Source organism: Chiloscyllium plagiosum, unplaced genomic scaffold (genome assembly GCF_037043375.1).
Source record: "Chiloscyllium plagiosum isolate Xiang-an unplaced genomic scaffold, Cpla_swu_hap1 HiC_scaffold_4, whole genome shotgun sequence".
In the NCBI taxonomy this organism is placed as follows: Eukaryota; Metazoa; Chordata; class Chondrichthyes; order Orectolobiformes; family Hemiscylliidae; genus Chiloscyllium; species Chiloscyllium plagiosum.
This window is the reverse complement of record NW_028270142.1, coordinates 124,109,045-124,135,981: the sequence shown is the minus strand read 5'-3', so window position 1 is coordinate 124,135,981 and position 26,937 is coordinate 124,109,045. Positions and strand designations below refer to the sequence as shown.

At 39.3% G+C, this 26,937-nt stretch overlaps 1 protein-coding gene across 14 annotated transcripts in view; it reads left to right on the top strand.

The window, feature by feature from the left end:
* The window catches only part of adgrb1a (adhesion G protein-coupled receptor B1a), a 568,355-nt gene that overhangs the window by 494,964 nt on the left and 46,454 nt on the right, over window positions 1–26,937 (top strand). For all 14 annotated transcript variants that reach the window (XM_043687847.2, XM_043687845.2, XM_043687842.2 and 11 more), the window contains one exon: window positions 15,892–16,063. In XM_043687847.2, coding sequence (XP_043543782.1) covers window positions 15,892–16,063 — 172 coding nt within the window. The remainder of the gene's footprint in view (window positions 1–15,891; window positions 16,064–26,937) is intronic.

Below are 26,937 nucleotides of genomic sequence, written 5' to 3'. Positions count from 1 at the left end.
AGGGACAAGGGTTATGGCAAGAAGGCAGGAGAATGTGGTTGAGAAACATATCAGCCATGATTGAATGTAGACTGAATGTGCCGAATGGCCTAATTCTACTCTTATGGTCCTGCTTTTCCCACCTTTGATAAAACTGCAAGGTATCTGACGATACAATGATGTGCATTAATCTTAAGGAACAAGGTTATGCTATATCTAAGATTGATGGCATGTAAACATCCATCTCTGTAAACAGCTTGATGTAAAAAGGATTCAGGTTGTTACCTCAATTTCACAACAAGATGATAATTTTCATTGTTGGAGTCCTAATGTGGGAGAGCTCACAATGTCAAATCATAGCTTTGTGTTGTTGTAGAATTATAGAACCTTACAGCACAAATTGAAATCATAATACTTGCAATGGCTCTTTGAAAGACATATCCAATTCAGATATTTGCTTTTCCAATAGCCTGCAAATTTTTCAAATATATATTCATTCCCCTTTTTAAAATTATGATCACATCTACATCCTTAAACATTCCCAGCGATGGATGCTAGATCATAATATACATGGTCTACTATTTATTTGTTTATACAATGAGGGCATCACTGGCTAGGCCAGCATTTATTGTCCATCCTGGAGAGTAGTTAATAAGCAGTCACATTGCTGTGGGTCTGGAGTCACATATAGGCCAGGCAAGGTAAGGATGGCGGTTTCCTTCCCCGAAGGACATTTCTTATCATCTTGCATCTAGTTCTTTTTCCAAGTTTATTACCAACCCATCTGCCAATGGGACTAGTTTCTCCTTTATTGCACTGGCAAAATCACTGACTACTTTGAATGTTTCAGTTAAATCTCTGTGTCATTTTCTCTGACCAAAGGAGAATAATCCCAGACACAAAAACAGAAATTGCTGGAAATAAAAACCCAACAGCTCAATCATTTTCATCTGACTGATGAAATTCTCAATCAATTTCATGTTTGAGAAATTATGTATTTCCACATATGCTGCCTGACCTGCTGTGTTTTTCTAGAAATTTCTGTTTTTGGTTCTGATTTCCAGCATTTGCAGTTTTTATTTTGTTTAGAGAATAATCACAGTGTTTGAAATCTGAAATCCCTCACCAATGGCTTCATTCTTGGAAAGCTTCTCCACAATCCCTACAGATCATTGACGTTCTTCCTAACGTCCCAGTTTTGACACAGCACACTGGCTGAAGCCTAACAGGTGCTGTTGAGGTAGAGGGATATCATCTGGTATTGTCTTGTTGCTCACAATGGTCACAAACTCAGTTGTGTCGATTTCTGTCAATTTGACCAGCACCAAAAATCAGAGAAGTGTGAAGTTGGCATTGGGCAAAAAACATGAAGGAAAGATTTTGAAGGCAGTATATTTCCTAAATAAGTGCTATACTTGATGGTGTAGATTTTGACTCTTTGCAATAGTGTAGAATGAATGATTGTGAACCATTTCAAATCTCTTCTGATTTTGTTTTAAACGACTCACATGCAATAAAAAAAAACTTTGAATAATTTCAAGGATGTCGTCCGGACTGAAGGGTTTGAGCTCTAGGGAGAGGCTGAATAGACTGAGGCTATTTTATGTGGAGCGTCGGAGGCTGAGGGATGACCTTACAGAAGTTTATAAAATCATGAGGGCCATGGGTAAGGTAAAAAAAAAGGTCTTTTTCCCAGGATAGGGGAGTCCAAAACTTGAGGGCATAGGTTTAAAGTGAGAGAGGAAAGATTTGAAAGGGATCTGAGGGGTAATATTTTCGTGCAGAGGGTAGTTGCGTATGGAATGAGCTGCCAGCGGAGGTGATGGAGGCTGATACAATTACAGCATTTAAAAGGCATCCAAATGGGCATATGAATAGGAAGGGTTTAGAGCGAAATGGGCCAAATGCTGGCAAATGGGACTCGATTAATTTAGGTTATCTGGTCAACATGGACGATTTGGACCGAAGGGCCTGTTTCCATGCTGTACATCTCTATAACTCTATGTAAAAGAGTTTTCCTTGCTATGTTCATATCATGCCAATTTTATCTTGTACAGTGAGCACAACAATAATCTATTTTGCACTGCATTAGTGTAATTTAATGCTAATTAGGAAGCAAAACCCTCAATTGACAGCTGAAAAATCCACAGATAGGATATTTACCACATACCAAAAATAAAATGATACTGAATTATGCAAGATTTTCTTTCGAAGTATCTTACCATTACTTCAGTGGGAGATTGGCAGAATGCCCAGAGAAATTAGAAATAAAGCAAAGTTATAGCTAAGTGGACAGACTTTACAGAAATGCACTTCATGCAGATTTCCCAGGATTTCTGCCAAGCACATGGCAGGAAGCATGGCCCAACCTTGTAAAAATTTAGCACCTTTCTCACAAATTCCTAATAAAATTTCTCTTTGAACTGGCACAGATATATGCCAAGTGATTTGATGCACTGTAAATGTGATTTTTTTTGCACATGCCTCATTTATAACATTTCTTAAATTGGGCTTCATATCTCATCTGATAGATGGTTCACTACGACTATTCACTGTCAACATCAGACCTATCTGACAGCTGAGCTGCTTGCTTGAATGGATTCTGACAGAGCTTTCCCTCCACGCGTACGTAAAGCTCTGTACACAAGAAACTCATTAATTTTGCAGCTACATGACTTCTGCACACAATTTGAAGCTGGAGACCTTCAAGTCATGCAATAACATGCTTTTAAATGAGCTCTCTATCAAAATCATTGCCTTTTACAGCTAGGAAGTGAAATTGGGAAGGCCTTCATTTCCCACCTTGTGTAAAAATCTTGCTGAATGCACAAGGTCTCACATCATGTTTGGTCAGTATCAAAGAGGTTTAATACACAGTTCAAAAAGATAACTAGGGCTTTGCTGCTTTCATGAGCTGGTTTCAGTAGTACATATTTCTTTCCCTAGTTCAACAAAAGACATTGCTGAATATGTTTATGTATCCTCAACTTTCATTTTTTTCACATAATGGCTAAAGGATGTTTGAACCATATCAACCAGTGTAAAAAGAGATAAGCAGATGAATGTTAAGTAATTTGTCACTGGTAAAACATCTGACCTTGAAGCTGCTCCCTTAGTTCTACACAAAAATAAATTTTAACCTGACCAGATCCTATGGAATCTTAAACAGTCAGAATTCCCATGGTGGTGTAATATGACTAAACGCTGCATTATAATGTCATATTAACTGCACGTTGTGGTAGCAGAGCAGTATGAAATGTTGGTGCTAAAATATTTAATGAGGCACACCACTGTTCATTTGTCTGCAAGTAATTTTCTTTACCCAGCCATAAGTTGACCTCGGGATCAGAACGACCATGTTTATAATTTATGTAAGTCTAACATTTAATTCTTCCCTTTTAAGCATTTTCATCCCCATGATAAAACATAAATTTGTTTTGTTTTGTTTTGTTTTTACCCACACTTTTCTACTCCCCAAAGAGGGAAAAAAAATGTTGGAAAAATGAGCCAAAGCACAAGCGTTCCTTCTGTGGTCACCAAGTCTGACAGTGGGATGTCAAGCTGGAGCTACTGGCTCACAGGCAGCAGCACAGCTACTGAACCACATGATCTTGTGTGATGTAAGTGAACTGACCACATCATCCTACAGCTAATGATTTCAGTTTGAAATCACACAATCCACACATATAATATCTTGACACAGCAGTTCATTTTGAAGCGAAATTGTAGCCATTTCCTTTCTAAATCCAGTGCACAAATAAAATCCTTCTTTTCATCAAACAAACTTCTGGAAAGTGCAGCCAGGGAAATACAGAGGAACCTCGATTATTTGGCATTCGATTATCCGAATATCGAATTAGCTGGCAAGTTCGCAAGGTCCCGATGCTGGGCTAAACAATGTTATCCAGCATTTGATTATCCAAATTCAATTAACCGAACAAAACACTCCCCGCCGGTGTCCTTTGGATAATCGAGGTTCCTCTGTATTCAGGTTGAGAGGGGTCAGAAATAAAACACAGAGTATCCTAATTTTTAACAATAAGGGGGTAGAGCACAATTTAAAAAAAAAAGTTTTGTAAAACTTGTTTAAAACATTGCTTTGGCTTCAGAAGAAATAGTGTGTCTAATTCTGAAGTTTTGGAAGAATGTGAAGGCGTCTGAGAGGTTGCAGAAAGGATTTGTGAGAATAGTTCCAGGGTTGAGGGACTCAGCATTGTAGAGAAATTGAAATATCCATTAAATGCTAAACTTTGTATCCTGTCACACAGCCAATTTCACATTCTTGTTAGCATCGTTCCACTCATGGACAAGAACTTTTCTTGCGAGTCTCTTGATTGTGTGACACTGTACCAAATGACATTAATGTCATTACCCTGATCAACCCTCACGTGATCCAAATTAATGGCTTTCCTTTGAGAAGGATAAGTGGAGATTTGACAAAAGCATTCAAAATTCTGAAGGATCTATACAGAGTAGATAGGGATAAACTGCACCCAATGGTGGATGGGTCAGAGATAAGAGGGTATGGACTTGGATTAATTGGTAAAAGAAGCAAATAGAGACATAAGGAGAAACTTATTCAATCAGAGAGTGGTCAAGTGTTGGCAGAGAGTGTGATGTAGACAGGTTCCATTGAGGCATTCAAGAAGGAGTTGGATTATCTGGAAGGAAAGAATGTACAGGTTTATGAGGAGGACATAAGGGAACAGGAGACACTGGCATAGTGGTAATGTCACTGGATGTCTAATCCAGAGGCCCAGGGTAATATTATGGTGTGTCGGTTCACAATCTGCTATGTCAGCTGGAGAAATTTAAAATTGAAAAAGAAATCTGGAATTAAAACAGTCATAATGAGACAAGAAAACCTTTTGTAAATTGCCATCATCAGTTGATTTGAGAAACCTGTCTGGTCCCCTAATGTCTCTGGCCTACATGTGACTCCACACCAACAGCAATGTGGTTGATTCATAACTGTACTCCGAAGTGGCCGATAGACAGCCAGTCACTTCGGAGTACAGTTGTTGGACAAGAAAATGGCGGCTTTGTCACACCAATATCCCATAAAATATTTTTTAAAAAAATAAAAGCTGCATTGTTCTTTCAGACAGTCAGCAGGGACAAAGCAGGCTGAATGACCTTGTTCTCAATTCAGCGATGTTAAAGATCTGGATAGTTCTGTGTGCATCAAATATTTGATCCAACATGAAAACAAAAAAGCCATCATTTCTAAAAAATATGCAAAATTAAATGGCAGCCAAATACTTTTGATTCCTCTGAGCATAATTCACAGTGTTTAGGTTTTTTGCTGAAACAGTTTAATATTTACAGTAAATATGCTAAAGTTTTAATGACAACTTGATCTTAATACATTGTTTACCATGGCCATAAGTTCAGAAGATGTGGGACAGAGATTAATATTAGGAAGTTAAGGGCAAGAAGGGAAGTTGGGATAAGTGACTTGTGGAGAAAGTGATCAGTAAGGCCAGTAACATGAATAATGTAAATGAATTAAAGCACTCACTAGTTGTGCTTCAAGAAATCAGGACTGAATTAAAGCTGAAAAAGAATAACTTATGTTGGTAGATACAACAAAAAAGCTACAATCAGATGCATTCACAACACATCCTGGTTCCTGTAAATTTATATGCTGATCAGCAAAAACATTTCATGTTGGCTACAGGCCACATGACCTAGGCAGTCTTAAAAATCTCCTGAACAAGTGTTCCTCAGTGGTGCATAGTTAAAACAAGGGGACCAATTTGTCAGATATATACTGCACAGACAGCTTGACAACCTTGGGAATACGTTCTTTCCAGTAGTCAGTTAAATGTAACTTTTGGCAGTAATGGTTATGGAAACCATTGCAAGTATGGAAAAGAAATGTTCACCACAGCGTTTTTATTTTGATTGAGTAGTGTGTCATGTGTGTAGATGTACTCTTGTCAAAATGTGTTACAGCTGGGCATGCACACAAAGATCATTACAGCCATCATTTGATTTGCTGTCATATACAGTTACTGCAGCCTTTGTGCTAGTAACGAAACTGTGCAGCATGTGAACAATTTTTCTCCATTCTCTGTCAAGAGTTTTGATAATTTATCTTTGTACTTTTCTCGCACTTAATAGGTTATGAATTCCTGACCATCAATCTATCAGCTTGGAAATAGCAGCTTGTTAAAGTTGTGTGAAACCCTCTGATTAGCATGGCATTGTAAGCTATTAAATTATAGTTTTTGACATAATTTACTACCGTCAAAGAAATTCAAATTTATGCCTTTCACACTACAGAATGTTCCAGAACTTTTTACAGCCAATAAGTACTTGTTTTAAAGTGTAGTCACTGTTCTAGTGGAGAACCTGTTGCCATTAGCTGATAGTGCCAAGATTAGGGGTCTCAAATTTAAGGTTTTGGATAAGTGATGCAGCAGAAATAAGAGGGATAACTGTTTTGTACAGCGAATGATAATCATTTGGAATTTATCACCACCATAGCAGCTGGAGCAGGAGAATAGTGGGAGCAGAAACAATTGACGATCTCAAAATGAAATTTAAGACCAAAATTTGAAAAGGTATTTGAAGAAAATAAATCTGTGGGCCTTCAGGATTCAAATGAGCAGGAAGACTGACTGAATTGATCTGCAGGATTCCTACATGAATTCGATGGAGCAGTTAGCCTCCTTCTGTACCATAAGTACCTCTGACAGGAAAGCATGAAACCCAATTTGTGTACAGCAAGCTGCCATGAAAAGCAATGTGATAATGACCAGATAGTCTTTTCTTGACTACGTTGATTGATGGTAAGTTATGGTCAGAATACCAAGGGCAAGAACTTCTTTAACTGACCACTTTCTGGGTCTTAGTGGTGAACATAATTTCTAATGTGACAGGCATCTCTCCAAAACCAATCCATCTGATTACCTACCCTTCCCACCACTTTCCCTACCACTGTTCAGAGGGAAAAATCCTGGCTGATCTCCAGTGTTGTATCAGTACACAAACATTTTTAGGCTGCATTATATACGGAAGTCTCTGGAATGGGGCTTGAGTACAGAATGTTTTGACTCAGAGGTGATTTTACCACCATTGAGACAAGACTAGTACCGAAAAACCACAAGAATGGTCCTAGCTCATTCAGTGGTACTCTTGCCTCTGAGTCAGAAGATTGTAGATTCCAATTCTATTCTGGAGATTTGAGCAGCAATAGTAGGCTAACAGTGGAATACTGATTGTCCAACTGGAATGTTGTCTTTCAGATGAAACATTCAATTTGCATATTCAATAGGACTGTTGCAAATGGACATTAAAAATCCCAAAGCATTATTCACAAAGAAACAGGATATCCTTCCAGTTATTCTAGTCAATGCTATTGTCAGTGCAATAATGGCTGCACTTTGAACATCCCCATTGGTTATGAAATGATATCCTGAGTTGGTGAAAGGCATTGTATAAATACAAGAATTTCTCTTTAATGAGTGATTTTATCTGTGATCCATTGTGTTTCAACAATACTAAACACAGGATTATGAAATTCCTTTGAGATAATCAAATATAAAGTCTGTTTAAGCAGTAAGGAGCTTTGTCCATGGAACTTATAAAGAATGAATGTTGGCTAGTGCTCGTTTCAGAGCTGAAAATGTGTTGCTGGAAAAGCGCAGCAGGTCAGGCAGCATCCAAGGAGCAGGAGAATCGATGTTTCGGGCATGAGCCCTTCTCCTGCTGCGCTTTTCCAGCAACACATTTTCAGCTCTGATCTCCAGCATCTGCAGTCCTCACTTTCTCCTAGTGCTCGTTTCAGGCTAATTGATTTGTCAGTCCCTGTTTACAGTGTTATTGTTGGGCTCATTCTTTTCTCCTGCTCTGTCCTTAGCTTTGTTCTTTACTACTTGCAAAAAAGTGCGAAGTAGTGTTCCCCAGTGGTCACTGCTGCTCAACATTTAAGTAACCAATTGCACTCTGGAATTGGATGTGCAATTTTTGCTTGTCATCAAATACTGTAATGAATTTTGATAGGAATAATAAACTTTATATAATAATGAGCAGCATGTTAACATTATTCAAACTGTGAGTGAGGAAGTTGCCAGATAGCTATACAAGAGTCCAACTGGTGAAAGTAGAGCATTTAGGAAAGACATAACACAAAAAAAGTTGGTTATCAATTTCAGGATATAAGAATAGGTACAAAAATAAGATTTGTATGGGTAATTACATGCAGAAATGTTCAAAACATGAAGGGCATATTGATTCCTGGGGCATCGAAGGTAGAAGTTGACAAGTTACATTACAACTGTACAAAACCTGAAATACTGCATGCAGTTCTGTTTGCCACATTACTAGATGGATGGAGATGCTTTGTTGAGGGTGCAGGGAAGGTTTACCAGGATGTTGCCTGGTCTGCAGGGTTTTAGTTATGAGGAGGGGTTGGATAAACTCGGATTGTTTTCACTGGAAATAAGGAAGCTGAAGAGTGACCTGATAGAGGTCTATAGAATTGTGAGAGGTTACATAGGGTGGATAGTCAGAGGCTTTTTCCCAGGGTGGAAAGGTCAACTACAAGAGGGCACTGATTCAAGGTGAGAGGGGAAGCATTTAGGGGAGAAGTGCAGGGTAACATTTTTACTTAGAGAGTGATGTGTGTTTGGAATGCACTGCCAATGGAGGTGGTGAAAGCAGGCATATTAGCAACTTTAAAGGCATATCTTGATAGACATATGAATGGGAGGTGAACAGAGGAACAGAACCTGTACGTGGGCAATAAGGAGTGGGTCTAAATAAGGATTGGAATTGGCGCAGACTTGGTTCCTGTTCCTGTCCTGTACTGAATTGAATTGAATTGATTTCTGTAGGTCTGAGGCCATGAAAGTCTTTTATTGCAACAGATGAACAAAAAGCGATTTCATCCATTAAATAAATACCTCTGCTTTTTTTCACTTTAATCTATTCCAGGGTCCTTTTAACATATCTTTTAACATTTTCTTTGTAAAGTAAGTTCATGTTTAACTTTGTTCAATGAAGGGTTTGTGACATAATTCCACATGTTGTAATGCTACCTTGAATTATTTTTAACCATCTTATTCAACCAGTGCCAAAATCTATTATAATTTATTTGCGAGTATTGAAAAGATTTGTAGCTCAGGTTGATGTTCTGGATGTAAGTTTGCTCACTGAGCTGGAAGGTTCACTTTCAGACATTTCATCACTATACTAGGTAACATCAGTGAGCCTCTGGTGAAGCACTGGTGCTTTGGTCCACTGTTTACGTTTCCTTAGGTTGGTGATGTCATTTCCTGTTATGTCATTTCCTGTTTTTTCCCAGTGGTTGGAAATTGGGATCCAAGTCAATGTTTGTTGTTAGAGTTCTGGTTGGAGTGCTATGCTTCCAGGAATTCTAGACATTAAAGACATCTCAGAAGTGATTGCCAGACTACTCAGACCCCTTGGCATGATAGTAGCCCACGAACCCACCAACACACTAAAACAGCAACTAAAGAACTTGAAAGACCCTGTATAAACAACAAGCAAAACTAATGTCATTTACAAAATATTGTGCAAGAACTGTAACAAACATGACAGTGGACAAACAGGCAGAAAACTCGTCACCAGGATACATGAACATCAACTAGCCACAAAAGAATATCACTCACTTTCACTAGTACCTTTACATACAGATGAGGAAGGGCACCACTTTGACTGGGGCAACACATCCATACTAAGACAAGCCAAACAGAGACACATGTGAGAATTCCTAGAACCATGGCACTCCAACTGGAACTTTATCAACAAACACATTGACTTGGATCCCATTTACCACCCCTTGAGAAAAAGAACAGGAAATGACATTCCCAACCCAAGGAAACCTAAACCCACAAATTAAAAAGTGGGCTATACCACCAGTGGTTCACCTGAGGCTCATTGATGATGTTACCTAGTATGGTGACGAAACGCCTGAAAACAAACCATCCAGCTCAGCGAGCAAACTTACATCCATTATATTTTATGTTATTAGTACCTTGAAAAGTTCTGAAGATATGCTACATTTGAACTTAACTTTTTCAACTCAAGTGAAAACTTCCCCAATATTTCTTACCTGCAATTCCTCATTGTATGGCTTCAGGTGAGAACTACTAAAATAGAGCAAGCTGATATCAAAACATGAAACTAATAGAAGATGTTAAAGGATATTTCTCAGTTAGCAAAGGCATAGGAAATAAGAGCCATTCATCCCTGCAAGCTTTCTACACTATTCCATAAGAACATGAACATTTTTTTACCTTAACGTTTTTGTATTATGCTCACATCCTTTGCCTCCACTGCTATCCGTAAATCTGGTGAATTTTGTTCTGAATGTACCCAGTGACTGAACATCCTCAACTCTCTGGGATAAAGAATTACAAAATTTCACAAGCATTTTTTTGGGGGGGGGAAGTGGAGGGGGAGAAATTCCTCCTCCCAGTCTTTCATGACCATCGTTTAGAGCAGAGTGGTGCTGGAAAAGCACAGCAGGTCAGGCAGCATCCGAGGAGCAGGAAAATCGACATTTCGGGCAAAAGCCCTTCATCAGGAATAGCTTCATCAGTTGATTTGAAAACTTTGGTCCCTAATTTTCCTCACAGAAAATCGTGCAGCATCAAATCTGCCAAGCCTATCAAGAATGCTAAGGGCCAAAAAAAGGTTTGCTCAGCCCTACTTGCGCTGTTGGACTTGAGTCAGTCTCTACCCCAGGACAAACTTTGCGTGGGCCACAATCTGCAATGGCTTATGTGACATTTCTCATTGATAGGATGCCTCATTTAAATTGATATAAATTTGTAATGCAGTGGTCCATGAATAAAGTTTACCCCCTATATATTTCAGTTCACCCTCTCTTCACTTCTACTTTGAAATACTAGGGAGTGTAGATGTAGCCCTACCTCATTTCTATTATGGACAATCTCCTTCTACCATGGATCAGTGTGATGGACCCTCTGCATTCCTTGTAAGGCAGATTTCCTTTCTTAAATAAGGAGTTGAAACCTCTATGTAGTATTCTAGATGTGGTCTCACAAAGACCTTATATAGTTACAGTAAGACTTTGCAGTAATCCATGAAAATACCTGATTTTAACTCTGTGTAAGTGAATAGAGTTTGAGATTTAAGTGTGTTAAAATTGAACCGTTGTACTGTGGACTATAATAAAGGCCAGCAGACCATATTTTTCACAATTGCTTTTGGAGCTGCAACTATCTATGAATCATATGCCAGGGCATAATGTCACACTCACAAAAAAACCCAGAAATTGCTGGAAAAGCAGAACAAGTCTGGCAGCATCTGTGGAGAGAAATCAGAGTTAACGTTTCGGTTCCAGTGACTCTTCCTCACAACCAGACCTGCTGAGCTTTTCCAGCAATTTCTGTTTTCATTTCTGATTTCAAGCATCCGCAGTTCTTTCAGTTTTCATAATGTCACACTACCTTGTTTCCATGTTCCTACTTCTCCACAATACATTTCATCCACCATATTCTTGCTACTCAGTTTATCGATATCCCTTTGCAGTCTTTTATCTCCACTCAGTTTACATTCCAACAAAACTTTGTATCATTGGCAAATGCTCCACTTGCTCCTTTTGTCGAAGTTATTGATACAAAACATTAGCATTCGAGATCCACAAGCATTGAATTTGCAGTGTCAAATGACTTGGTATTTCTACTTTGTTACCTGTCTTCTAACCAATCCACTAACGTGTTCATGTATTACCCCTAATCTCATGGGGTCTAATTCTGTACAATAAGCTCTTGTGCACCACCTTGTCAATTTAAAATAAAATCCAATTAAACATCCATTGATTCTGCATTATCGACCCTGCCAGTTACAAACTCAGGGATGTTCACAAATTGCCAAAAACCCTTTCACTTTCATAAATCTATATTGACTCTGCTGAATTATATTATGACTTCCTAAGTTGCCATGTCCCTAATAATATATGCAGATTTCCCTTCTGCTGGTTTCAGATTAATTGATTAAAAATTCCATTTTCTCTCTTGGCATCATCCTTATCTAATGCTAATTTTTTGCTCTTTGTCACTTGTAAAAGGTGAGATGTGTTTCACTGCTCATCGTTCGTGCAAATAATTTGTACTTTGGAATCCAATATTCAGTAAATGTTCAGAACGAGCATTTAATTTGCAAAGTAATTCTTGTATAATTCATGTGACGTTCTTCTCTTTGGCACGAAGAATAAAGAGGCTATATACCCCAAAAGAATGGTGGAGGGGGGATGCTAGTGGTAACAGATGGATTAAATCCTGAAAATTTGGAAATAAGGCCATTACAAAAATTGCAAACAAAGGACTAAGATTCTTTCCTCGAGGTTTACAAAATTGAAATGCAGTAAAATCACTTTATGCAAAGACAGAGCCTTGGGAAAATGACATTTGAAGTAGCATGTACCATTCTGGTTTCTATATGACAAAAGGAATATAACATAGGAACAGGGATAGGTCATTCAGCCCCAACTGCCTGTTCTGCCATTTTGAGCGATCATGGCTGACCTGTGGTCTAACTCCTGAGACCGACCTTTAATTCATATGCCTTAATACTACTGCTTAACAAAAAAGTTGCTGATCTCAGATTTTAAAATAAGTAACTAATCTAGCATCAATTGCCATTTGTGGAAGAGAGTTCCAAAGCTCTATCCCCCTTCGTGTATAGAAATGCTTCCTAACATCTCTCCAGAACAATCTGGCCGTAGTTTTTAGATTGTACCCCCTCGTCATAGAATCTCCAATCAGTGGAAATAGTTTATTTTTTGTCTACCCTGCCTTCTTCTCTTAATATCTTGAATAAATTGATCAGATGAACCATAAACCTTCTAAATTATAGAGAAAACAGGCCAAAATTGTATAATCTCTCCTCCTGTAATTTAACCCCTGAAGTCTTGCAGCACTGGAAAAAGAATGATGATGTTACCAGAAATAAGAGGTTATAGAAACCTCTCGGACAGTTGGAGAAGCTAGAGCCATTATCCTTTGGGGATAAGCTTGAGACGATTTGACAGAGCCGTTCAAATAATCATGAAGGATGTAAATGGATTGGATAACAGGAAGCTGTTCGCATTGACAGAAGGATTGACATCAAAGAGCAGGTGATTGATCAACAGAAACATGGGGGAAAACGACTTCATGCAATAAATCACTAGGATTTAGAATGCACTGGCTGAGAGGGAGGCGCAGATAGATTATGTAATTGTTTGCAGAAGGGAATTGGTTAATTATCTATCGGGGAAAAAATATTGCAGGGCTATGGGGAAAAGTAGAGGAGTGGGATGAGATGAGTTGCTCCTGCAGAAAAATGACATGGTCACAATGATCCAAGTGGCCTCCTGTTTTCTGATCCATTCTATGATTTATGGGCGTTTTTTTCTCTCAAAAAGACTAAGTTCACGTGTTGGATGATAGTTTTTGATAATGAAAGAATATCGTGGAATTATTATAATATGGAACAAAGCATTCATACCATCACATCTGTGCTGGGCCTCCTAAGGATTAATTTATGTACTGCTTCCTCTTCCCTGCACATGTGTTTTTTTTATATATATATATATATATATATATATACTGGTATAAGCATCAATTAGACCTCATACAATTTTCACGACAAGTCTATTGATTACACCGTTCTCTGGACTATATTTATTTGTACCTTTCCTTAGAGAGTATAATCTATTCTCCCAGTTTTTCAGTATCCATTGCATCTACTCTGACTAAATCACGTTTCGAGTGCTTCCAATTTGTTTTCCCTTTTCCTGAACCTTAGAAATTGTCAATTATCTGGGTGTCAGCTGTGTTGATTCCATATGTTAAATTACTGCCCTAAACCCTCCTTCCCCCTCCCAGAATTCTGGCAAGCTTCCTCTTGTCATCTTTATCATCCCCAACCAAATGATCGCCTGCTGGTACTTCCATCTTCCCTCTCCTCCTCTTCCGGCATCCTGAGGAAGGAGTTCCCAGTGCGAAACATGGGTCCACTTCTTTATCCCCCCCCCCAATAACCTCGCCATTTCCCTGGCACCTTACTCATGCATGCACAGGAAATGCAACAGCAACCCTTTTATCTCATTCAATCCTGTTGTCCCAAACCTCAAATGCTTGTTTTTTTTTGGTGAAATAGCAATTTATTTGTACTTCTGTCAATTTAATGTACTGTATTTGCTGCCCACAATGCAGACTCCTCCACATTAGAACAGCTTAACATAGGTTGGATGACAGCTTTGTGTAACAACTCCATTCAATCCACAAGCGTGATGCTTCACTCCCACTCTGACTGCTTTGTTCTCAGCCTCCTACGCTGTTCCAGTGAAGCTCATTATAAGCTTCCAGGAACAACACCTCATCTTTCAATGCTGCGCTTTACACTCTTCCAAAATCAATATCAAGTTGCAACAATTCCAGATCAGAACTTCTGCTCCCATGTTTTTATTTTGGATGATTGTTGCATCAATTTGCATCTGTTCATTCATCCTTTAATCGTACATATATCTCTTTACCATTATCCCTTTGCTATTCAATCTTTCCTGTCTTCCTCCATAAGATTTTGGTTTTTGTTCACACCTTGTCCACCCCTTCGCTCATTCGATCTTTACTTTCTCGAGCTCTACAAAAATATCAAGTTGAAACATTAACTCTCTTTCTCTCTCCACAGATGCTGCTAGACCTGCTGGGTTTTTTCCAGTACTTTCTATATTTTTATATCAGAAACACAGATTTGTTTCGACAGAAAGACAGTGGCTGAAACAAGATAATGTAAACTTATGTAGATATGTTGAAGTTTATTTTATTACTTTAAGAAGGAGTAGAGGAAATCTTTAGAGGACAGTTTCTGATTCAATAAGTTTCCAACTGAGCAAGATGTGTATGGAAGATTTGCATCAAATCTCCTCCTATGTCCTTATTACACATATCACATCTCACTGCTGGTAATGACATATCCTCTAATTATTCAAAATGTATTTTTAAGTGTACTGAGTGCAATATGATTTGCTGCTTTATGAAGCTGATGATGTTTTTAGACCAATTATTGTGCTATTAATCATTAGTATTTTCAGCATTGAATGCATAACATCGCACCAGAAAAAAAAGACATTACGAGGAAAAATGAATATTCTTACTGATCAGTTTATTGAAATGGAACTTAGTATGAGGAAATCTGTAATGTCGCTTCCGTCGATAGAAGCAATTAGCTCCTTTAATTGAAATGAAACTAAATATATTTGTTGCAAGTCTGAATGGTTCAGATATTTTTTGTGCATAGGAAACAGTACAACCTTTAGTATTATCTTTAGTACAGTGGAGATTTTTTAAAATTTGTTCATGGGATATGGGCATCACTGGCTAGCCAGCGTTCATTGCCCGCTCCTAACTGCCCTTGAACTGAATGGCTTGCTCAATTGTTTCAGAGGGCATTTGAAAGTCAATCATATCGTTGTGAGTCTGGAGTCACATTTGTTCACTCTGTTCAGTTACTCAATGCACTTTGTATGGTATGATCTGTCTGTACCGCATGCAAAAAAAAACTTTTCACTGTACCTGTCTACATGTGACAATAATAAATCAAATCAAATTTTAGGCCAGATCTGTTGAATCTGGCAAATTTCATTCCCTGAAGAACATTATTTAACTAGATTTTTTTTCTCCCAACAATCAGCAATGGTTTCACAGTCATCGGTAGATTTTTAATTCAAGATTTTTTTAAAATTGAATTCCATTTCCATTATGTGCTGTGGCATGATTCAAACCTGGGGTCCCCAGAACGGTTGCTGGATTTCTAGTTAGCGATAATTCCAATCGGCTGTTGCCTAATCGTAATAGTTGTTTGTTTGGCACTTCTGCTTTATTCTATTTGGATTCTGTGTTAAACTGGGTCTCTTTCCCTCCTTTACAGGGCATCTCTTTGGAGCTCTTGTGTTGTCCTGCCACTTTTAGCACTGACCTGGATGTCTGCAGTGTTAGCCATCACCGATCGAAGATCAGCCCTCTTTCAGATCCTCTTTGCTGTCTTTGACTCTTTGGAAGGCTTTGTCATTGTAATGGTCCACTGCATTTTGAGAAGAGAGGTATGTCACATGGAAATACATGTGAGATTAAAGGGCAGGGGAAACTCTTTGCAAGGTTAACAAATCCTTCATGCACGATCTATCATGAAGTAACTGAAAAGGGAATAAAAATATGTGTGAAGTGGTGATGCCAATGGTATGTTTGGTTTGCATGTGTTTCCTCTTAAATCTGGATTTGATATCTGTTTTACATGTTTCAAAAATATTCAGATGCGATCAAAAATACTTGCCAGTGATTGTAAGGTGTTAGTCCAGGATTTAGATGTCATTAACCATCATATGTGTGGATTATATGATGTCAGTATCAAGGATTATTTCTTGTGATAGTGCAAGAGAAACTGATTATTTTTCTTTCAGGAAGGTCATTTGCACAGCTCAGTCAGAGTTATCTCATTGCTGTGTGTGATCATGTCAAAGGTTGATCAAAATCTGCTACATGATTTTGACTGTCTTCATTGTTCTGCATGGTGTTTCGATTGAAGGAAAAAAAAGTCTGATATGCTTTTCAGTGGTGTATTTCTACGGACGTGGAACCCTTTTCCTGAATAAAAGGGCACCTAGCCCACAACAATGCCTGAGTCTGGAAAGGAAAGTTAATGAATAGGAGTAGACCTAAGGTATCACTTGTTAAAGTTACGATGTCTAAAATGGAAAAGGGGGAAGAAAGTTGAGAAAATGATAGTGAAAGGGAGGGCTGGGTGAGCAGAACTAAATTGAAATGTGTTTTTGTATTTACAAATGATGTGTTTATTTCAGTCGTGTCGACTTGATATTACAGTGTTGTTGTTATTCCTCTTATTCAGGTAATCTTTTTAAAATATATGTACGTGTTCATGTGTGATATATAGATGTATTTACCCATATGAGTGTGTACTGAAGTCAAATGAATTTTTTTTTTAAAATGGCACATTCTCGGCAGTAGTTTGCAGTGTGGTAGTTTATCAAAAAGAAACTTCTTTATATACTTTCCAGAATGACTCTTAACATTCCAAAACTAGGGACTATAATTGTGAAAGCAGGAATAAATTCAGTTGAGAATTTAGGGTAGAACCTGTTACTAAATGGGAATGTTGGGGGAAAAAAAACGTGGAACCAACAATCACATGAATGTAGATTCATTTAAGGGGAAGCTCAATAAGTACATGAGTGAAGGAAGAATAAAGAAGAATAAGCTGATAGGATGAAGTGAAGTGGAAAACAGTAGAAGGTAGCTTGTGTGGCAAGTTACAAATTGGCACTGGTCCAAATAGCCTTTCTTTGTCGAGTAAATTCTGTGTAAAACAATGCATTGGCTCTCGGTTTTGATGTCTGATAACTAAAACAATCGGCATTACAGATAAATAAATGTGATGTGAGATCTATAAAATGAATGTACTGAATGAAGCAGTTATTAATTAAGAAGTTTATTGGGAAGCACATCAGTACTAGATGTGGAAGGTAATCAGCCAAGAGTGTCGGAAGAACCAATTGTCTCCACTCTTGAGCAATTGTATTTTTTCTTGAGCTTCTCCTTAAATCAATAAGTGATAGTAAAAATAATAGTATAAACCAGAGTGTACGTTAATTGCTGGCTGTACATTGACACAGGTAGTACTGGGAACAATGTTATAGAGTCAAGATGTTACTTGCAGTTTAGTATTCGGATTTGGAAATTCGACCATTAATGTTTTTCAACAAATTATTTTACTGTTCGAAAAATGTTAAAAGAATGAAATTTTCCATATTGTATGGATTGAGTGCTCCTCATCTTTGACTAAACTTGAAACTGTGAAAGAAAAGAGAATTCATTTTGTAGGAAACTGCTGCCAATTGAGGCAGTGGAATAATCAGAGATGCCTACGTGTCACAGTTCTTGAATGCTGAATTCCCATGACTCTTGAGCAACATTAACCTGAAGCAAAATGCAGGACCAAAAGTTTTGGTGGTGCAAGTTATCATCATCAGGTCACATAGCACCTGCTATTAGCCAAGCCAAGGCCAATTTAATGGTGCCCTTTAAGGTCTTTCTCATTTCCAGGTGCAGTATTTGAGATCAAAGTGGTTCACCTGCATACCAGGGAAAATGGTGTTCATGCAATGAAGGGAATTTTGAACACATATTGAAATAAAACAATTTTCTTGAACCCTTAAGTACGAAACATCCTTTGTGGGTTTAAATGCATGCTTTCCATCACATGACTCTATAGAAATGATTCTCTGTACCTTTCCAATTCTGAATATTTCAACATAGTAAGTACAATTCTGATTATTCTCTGAATAAATGGATTACATGATTACTCAAATAACAGGTTTTGTATTATTTTGAACACAACTGTTACTTGTTGCAATCCTCAAAATGTTATTATTACACAGTTTGTGATCTGCTCTCATAAAGGGAAATGTGGATGAACAGTCTGTTCAAGTGTTCTCCATTTTAGCTAGGAAAGACAGAAACCAGTGTACTCAGCTACCACCTTCACTGCAAACTATGGAGCCTTGCCGTCCATTTTATCTCCTCAATGGCCACTGCCTCAGATTGAATCAAACTGTTTATAACTCCTGCATCCTCAACAATCCTGACCACCGTTTTGCATTGACACAATGTAGCTTGCATCCCATCTGCACCCTGTACTTATGGACTTTAATCTACTTATCTCTGGATGGAGAATTTCCATCCTTGTGTTCAAATCCCTCCATAACCTGGCCGTTCAAATCTCTCTAACTTCTTCCAACCCTGCGCTCGCCACTAGTCCACATTCTATTGTGCAGAATTCATAATTGTGAGAGAGACTGGATTGGAGGGAGTGGGAATGTACAGATGTAATCTGTTGAAGTAGGATGGACCTGACAAGGACTAATGGATGAACACATGAATTAAGTTGACATTAAGCTGAGTAAGCAAAGAACAAAAATTGAGGAACTATGACAGCATGTGAAAGAAAATAAGGATGCAGCATGACTTCTTGTGTGAGAATCTACCTTTGGCAGCTGTACCTCCCATTACCTAGCTCCCGTATTTCAGTGTGCCCTGCTCTGCAGCTATACCTCCCCTTCCACCTCAAAGACTCTTTCAAATGCAATTTTAGTGAATGTTTACGATATTCTTCTTAAAAAAAAATTACCTTTGCCTCATCCTATATCCTTAAACAAACCCAACAAATTACTCTTCCCTTGATATAAAATGTAGTCTTTAAAGTTGTGCATCCACATTTAGATTTTGGAGTGACAGCTCTGTGAAGCTATTGAGATAAAACTCTCAAAATAGACCTACCTTTTAAATGAATTGCTGGCATTTCTCTTTGGTGTTTTAAAAAAAACAGTTTAATTTTCATCTCTTGTCAGCTTGTATGAATCCTCAAGCCAGCCATTCTGAATTCAGTTCATTTATGTCCTAAATATCGATCTTTTTGTAGGTCTCTCTGTAGCTTAAAACTTTCAACTACAACAAGAAATTGTTGGCTTTTTGGAAAGAGTGTAGTGTTCAGCAATTTACTTATCGTAACATTTCTCAGTGAAATCAACTTCTGAAAATATCTGATTTCACATTCTACTTATAAAGTGAAAGCTTATTGAATAATTTGTCCTTAATTTCTGAAGTCCAGGAAGTAAAATAGAATGGACTATGTCAGCGGTTGTTACAGTACATAATGCTAGTTTAAGGCTTTTCATGTGAGCATGAATCTTTGCTTCAGTGACACCAAATGTGAATTAGAGGCTTTTCTTTTTTAAAAAATCTTCAAGCATTTCCTGTGACATGAAAGACTAGAGACTCGCAGTCAATACAATTTTTCACAGAATCAGGGATTGATACGTTTGAGGAAAACAGTCAGTACATTGTGCCTACATTGGCTGTTTGGAAGAACTGTCCAGTGATTTCACCTCCCCAACTTGTTATCCAGGGTCCTGCATTTTTGTTTTTTTTTTGTGCATTTACTGAATTCTCTTTTGAAGGTTCTTGTGAAATCTGTTCTCACCATCTTTCCAGGCTTGCATCCCAAATCATTGTAACATGTTGTGTGAAAACCCATTTCCTTCTCTATTTGCATCTATTTGCCAGTGACCTTAAATTTGTTTCCTCTGGTTCAGGATCCTTTGGCCAGGAATAGCAACTTCTCCTGGTTTACTGTATCAAAACTCAAAAAGGATTTTGAACACATTCTGCTGAGGAAATGAATTTTTTTTTTACGTTCCTCCATATAACTGATGTCTTTATTTTCCGATTTGTTGTAAATCTCCTCTGGTCTCAATCAAACGCTTTGACATCAGTTCTTAATTGTAATGCCCAGAACCTTAAAAAAACATGTGTTTGTACATCTCCCGCCCACTTTCTTTTTGCTTCCACTAAAATCCTTCCATTTGGCTTATGTAGTCATGGCTGTAGGAGGTGGAACATTTTATCAGGTTGCCGTGTAGATACTCTGCCAGCTTCCCTCGTCTACATTAATTAAATCCGAGCATCCCCTCCTTGTTGCCAATCATGGCTCCATCAGTGGGTGAGAGTGGGCACACAACTTGCAGGGAACACTACAGCAAACCCATACAGGAATGCTTACTGTGCCTCTGTGCCTCTGGGTGAGAGATGGGGTATGCAGTTTCTCCTCATGCAGAGGCACTCAATGCCTGACTTAAAGTGCTTTGTTATTCAGAAGGGAGGGGGCCTGCTGCTAATTACCTCTTCCCGCACTTGCTTTGTTGCCCTGGAACCTGTGACATTCCTGACACAGGTCAGTATGCTACTAGTAGAAGCAACCACCTCCCACTGGCACTGTCATTTATCTGAACTACCAGCCTCTGAAGAGTATGCAGCTCTCAGCAAGTAGGACTTATACCCCAGGGGCCCTCTCCCACACTGTCCAGCTGGGTGAGCCATCTCTAAAGATGTAGAAGCATAGAAAATAGGAGGGGGAGAAGGCCATTCAGCCCTTCAGGCTTTTTTCACTATTCGTCATAAATGTGGCTGATCATCTAACTCAGCATCCCGCTCCCACTTGTCCCCCAATATCTTTTAATACATTTAATCCCAAATGTCAGATTCACCTCCTTGAAATCACCAAGGTTTTAGCCTCAACCACTTTTTGTGCTGGTGAATTCAGTTTTCTGGGTGAAGAAATTTCTTTTCATTTTAACTCTAAATTGTTTACCCCAGATCCTTAGACTGTGACCCCCAGGTTCTAGATTCACTGGCCATCGCGTACATCCTTCCTGAATCTGCCCTGTCTTGTCCTAATGGAATTTTATAGATTTGTATGAGATCCCAACTCAATCATCAACTTGACTAATTGCATTCTTGAAGAATTCCAGTGGTTTGGTAGTGATTTCCCTTTTCTAAATTCATGCTGATTCTGGCTGGTTCTGCTGACAAGTCTATTATAGTACTTTACCAAAAGCCTTTGGAAAGGCCATACCCAAAACATCAACCACAGTTCTCTTGTCTATGTCCTCTGCTTCATCATTAAAAATTCCCATCAAATTAGTGAAATCTGAATCAACTAGAACCGCTGACTTTATGGTAATTTTCTCTTGGATTGTTGTCTCTAAATGTTTCTTTTCTACTCATCCTGGGCTGACCATTCTGTAATTTTTGGTTACCTTTTGTACATGGCTGTAATATCAATCCTCTGGTTCTCTGAAAACAAAAAAGTGCTGAAGATCATAGCGGGTCAGGCAGCATCCATGGAGAGAGAGCAAGCTAACCTTTTGAGACTTGATGACTCTTCATCAGAGACACCCAGACCCAAAACGTTAGCTTGCTCACTTTTCATGGATGCTGCCTTAACCTGCTGTGATCTCCAGCTTTTTTTTAAATTTCAATATAGATTCAGGGATCTGCAGTAGTTTGCTTGGTTTTCTGCCTCACTGGTGTATCAAAGGAGAGCAGAAGGATTGTGACCAAAACTTCTTTAATGAATTTTAAACATGACATCTTTAATACCCGAACTTTCTCTGCCTCATTTTAATCTCTTTTCGTCATCCAGATTGTGCTAACTTTTGACGGCCTACTTTTCCTCCTCATGGAGCCGTGCCTACTCTCTATCTCGACTTACTCCATTTTTGAAGAATAAATTATTCTTACTTGTTTATTGTTTTATCTACCAAACCTCTATTGCAGCCTAGCTGGGCTGAATCCCTTTTTAAATTGTCAAAAGTCTACCTAATTTTAACATGAAAACTTAAAGGTATAACTGAAGGGTATCTGCACCTAAATCTGAATCAGATTGTTCTGGGCAGCAGCAAGGAAAGCTATTGTTTTGTACATATTGTCATCAGATACAGAGGAACCTCAATTATTCAGCAATCGATGAACCAAATTTCGGATGATCCGAACAAGATCGCAAGGTCCCGATGCACGGCTAGCTATTTTTTCCAGCCTCGATTAACCAAACAAAATACTCCCTGCCTGCGTCCTTTGGATAACCAAGGTTCCTGAGTATATAAGTTTTCTGTTTACAACACACCTTGCTTGCTCCATCTAGCCTTTCTGTTTTTATGTTCAAAATTCTTTCATTCCCAAATGCTTAAACATTCATCGCCAGTTGGTCATGCAATGAATTTTAAAATTCTATCTGTCTATCTGTCCCTTTACTCTTGCCTCTGTTACAGGGAGGATATTGGGTAGAATTTTATAGAGGTTTCAGCATAATAGGCTACGGTGAGAAATGTGGCAGAATCAGATGAGAAGTCCAACTATCTGAATGTCAGAAGCATCTCACTCCACCTAATATGTGCATTTGCCATGTGACGAGGCAAAACTCTATCTTTTAGACAATACGTTAATCATGTTAGACAGCCCCTGGTGGGTGAGACGTGTTTCTTGCTAGGCAGTAGTGTGTTTCCAATTAAAGGAGATTAGAGCTTATTAAACACTTTATTAACACCACAACTCACCTCATTAACATTCAGCATCCGATTTTACCTTGTATGCTGAACAAGTTAGATCTTGAGAGTGTGGAAGTCAGAGTATCTCCCTGGCTACTTCAGCTTGTCACTTGCCCCAAAAGACTCCATTTTGGAAATCAACCACCAAATCTCAGTAACATGGAACTCACGTCTCCAGACATGGGAATCTGACATGTGCCAGCTGAACTTCCTGATGAAGGGCTTATGTTCTTCGATTCTCCTGTTCCTCGGATGTTACCTGAACTGCTGTGCTTTTCCAGCACCACACTCCCGACAGCTGAAGAACTGTCATGGTACATCTCTGGTCCACTTACGGGACTTTGCTGCACTTCAGTGTTGCACCTTGGGCTGCACTAGCAACTCTCATTGTAATGCTGCAGCAAGGAGAGTGTATGCTCATGGGCTGGACCAGGCTGCAGCTAGAATTAGAATAGCCCTTATTGCCACATATACTCAATGAGTATAGTGAAAAGTGTATACATCACCAGTTACAGTGCTGACTTAGACACAAAGTACTGAGGCACAGCTTCCTTAGTTACTAGATTTAAACAATACAGAGATAAAATGTCCAGCATCGCAAAAATAAACATTCAGTAAAGCAGCCATATGGGCACTTAGCTTCCAGTCTGCACTGGGCCCTGGCTCCACACCACACCAGCGACAAGCCAGGCCGGGAGGCTGCTGCAGGAGGCCAGACGGTCACCATACTATACCAAGAGGCCCCTACAGGAGGAGGCCACTGCACCAGGCCGGGAGGTTGTCATGCCAACACCGGGAGGTGGCTATGGAAGGTCACCACCCAAGCCAAGAGGTTACTGTGGGAGGATGGGAGTTCATCATGTTGGGATGCCGCTGTGCCAAGTCGGGAGGATGCCATGCTATGCCAGGAGGCCGCTGCACCAGGCTGGGAATCATCTCCAATGGCTGGGATTCATCGCCAGTGGGTTCTTCACCCGCTGTCATAGTGCTCACTCACTTTTGAGCCTATCTAGATGCTTACTGCTCTGTCTTGCCTTGCCTTTTTGCACTTTGCCAACACTCTTTGTCAACAAGAGATGCCAGTCTCACAGTATTTCAGTGTAGCCTTGCTGTTTAGCATCCAGCAGTGTCTAATAATGTCTCATTTGGAAACATTTAGACTCAAAGCCAGGAATTTTCTCATGATTGTTCGCAGTCCTCAGTGACGTCAAAAGACATCAAAAGACATAACCTTCCATAAGAGGGTCCTGTCAGCAAGTCAAGGGCAGCTTCCGATACTAGTTTAGGGGCTTGAGCGTGGTTGGTCAGCCACTTGGGTCATTCAGAGTCAGGATGCTCTCCACATAAGAGGTGAGGGTCAAATAATGGGCAACACACCACCTGTCTTGACTCTTTCTGCCCTATTGTGAGCTGTTCTCCTCCTTGATTCAGAGGCTAGTATTACAGGAAATAATAGAGGGTGTTATTTTTGCTGCAAGTAGGGAGGTGACCCAAATGAATAAGTGGGCAATGAAGAAGACATTCAGTGTTAATGTCAGCAGTTGGGGTGGCTGATAACAGGTAAGGTCGGTGTTGAAGGAGGATGAGCCTTGGTGAGTAGACTAGCAGAGATACAGTGAGTGTGAGTTATCGGAAAGGGTTGATGACATGCTGCTGGAAGGAATAATGTCAATGACCTTCTTTCTATAGTGTTGGGCATTCCTTCAGCTTACTGGCACTGCACTGACCCATGAGGTAACCTCTGACCAGGCTGACGTGATCTGGTGGTGCGTTTTCCTCTGCTGGTCTTGGGATAAGTGGACATCCTGTGTTGTACCAATCCATCAAACAGAACCTCCAGAGACCTACCTGCAGTGAGAAACACACCACAGTTTCAGGTGGACAGTGCTCGTCTGTGTGCACAATGGGCTTTTAAAGAAATTGGGGATACAAGGGACACTGGTCTTCCGGCCTATATCCAGTGAATGGTGAGTTGTTTCAGAAATGGCACCTAGTAAGATATGGATAGAATTAGATTTGAGGGACACAGTAGAGGTAGGGTAGATACATTTGGTAAGATATGGTGAGAAATTCTTCATCGCCTCACGACAAGGATCCCGCAAGAAATCCGACAGAGCTTGCATTTAGCCAAAAGAAAAACCAACTCAACCCATTAATGTATTACTTTTGAACTAACCAACCCATCGTATTAGCTCTTAGCTATTCTGTCATCATTGGGCTCAGTTGATATGACTCCCACCTCTGAGTATGCCTCATGTAGCTGAAATTCAGTCCCAATTCCTTGCAATACATAAAGATCTTCTGATTTGTCAGGAATGCAGTTCTTTCAGTGACATGTTGAATAGTGAGCTATTTTCCTGTTCAGGTCAGTTGCCTGTTACAAGGCAATTTGTGTTCAAAGTTAATGGAGCTGAAATATTTAATCAAGAATTGGGTAGATTTTTGATTGTGAAACATGATTGTTTTTGTGTAAAGGAAAGTTAGGCTGCAACATACTTTGATCTTAGAATTTTGCATTCTTTATTCCTCCAATATCCTTGCCAATATCTGTTCCTCAACCAATGTTATTAGCAAACAAGTAACATTTTATTGCTTGTTGTTGGGCTTTACAATGGCAGGAGAGTCAAGAATTAGTCCCCTAGTCCCACTATGAAGAATTGGCACTTTAGGTCTGAAATGGGACATTTAATCAGACAAGCGATAGTGAATTGAAGAAATGTTCCATCCTGGCTGACTGTGAATGCTCAGTTGATTAATACATCAAGTCTGAGATTGATGGATATTTTGGGAACTTTGAAAGTCAATTGATGTGAGGATGGATCTGGATTTGATGCAGAGGAGTGACTCCGATTATATTGAATCTCAGACTCGAAAGGTGGTATAGCTGACCTGCTCTCTTTCTTCTACATGCCTCTGCACAAGGTGTCTTCTGTTTTTTTTTTCATTTATTCATTTACAGGAATTGGACATTGCTGGCAAGGCCAGCTTTTATTGCCCATGACTAAATGTCCTTAAAAGAGTGATGGCAAGATATCTCTTGAACCAAGTCCATGTGGTGAGATGCACCATCGTACTATTGGGATGAACTTAACTCAACAACACTGAAGGAATGATGATTATTTCCAAGTCAGGATGCTGCCAGTCATAGAGGGCAACTTACAGGTGGTGATGGTGTGTTCCCACACATATACTGACTGTCCTTGTCATTCTGGATGGTTGAGGTTACAGCTTGGAGAGATGCTGTCAAAGGAATCTTGGTGAGTTGCTGGAGTCCATCATGTCAATGCTGCCATGTTTCATTGGTGGTGGAGGGAGTGAATGTTTTAGGTGAAGGATGGTGTCCCTTTGTGCTTGAGTTTTTTTTTGATTGTCAGTGGAGCAGCACCAAACCAGGCACCGAGAGAGTATACAATCATTCTCTTGACTTATACCTTGTAGATGGTGGACAGTGTAGAGACAGAAAGTAAGTTATGCACCCCACAAATCCCAAACTCTGAGTGGTCTTTATAACCACAATACTTATATGGGTGGTCCAGTGCAGTTTCTGGTCAATGGTAAACTTCCAATAATGTGAGTGATGGATTCTGCAATGATAATGTCAACAAATGTTAATGTTACATGCACTCTTGTTAGAGATGGTCGTTGTCTGACACTTGTGGTGCATATTTTATTTCTGCTTCCCAGCCAAATTACGGATTTTGTCCAGGTCTTGCTGCATTTCAGTGTTGACTGCTTCAGTATTTGGTGTTGAACATTGTGCAATAATCAATGAACATCCCCATTTCTGACCATATGATGGAGGAAAGGCTATTGAAGCACCCGAAGATAGTCGGTCCAAACAATGCTGCAACCATGTTTTGGGACTGAGATGACTGACCAGCCAAAACCATTTTACTTCGTGCGAGGCATTACTACAATCAGTGAATATTTTTCCCCCTGATTTCATTAGCTGTATTTTTGCGAAGGCTCCTTAATGCCACACTCGGTCACATGCTGCCTTGATGTCAATTGAATTGAAT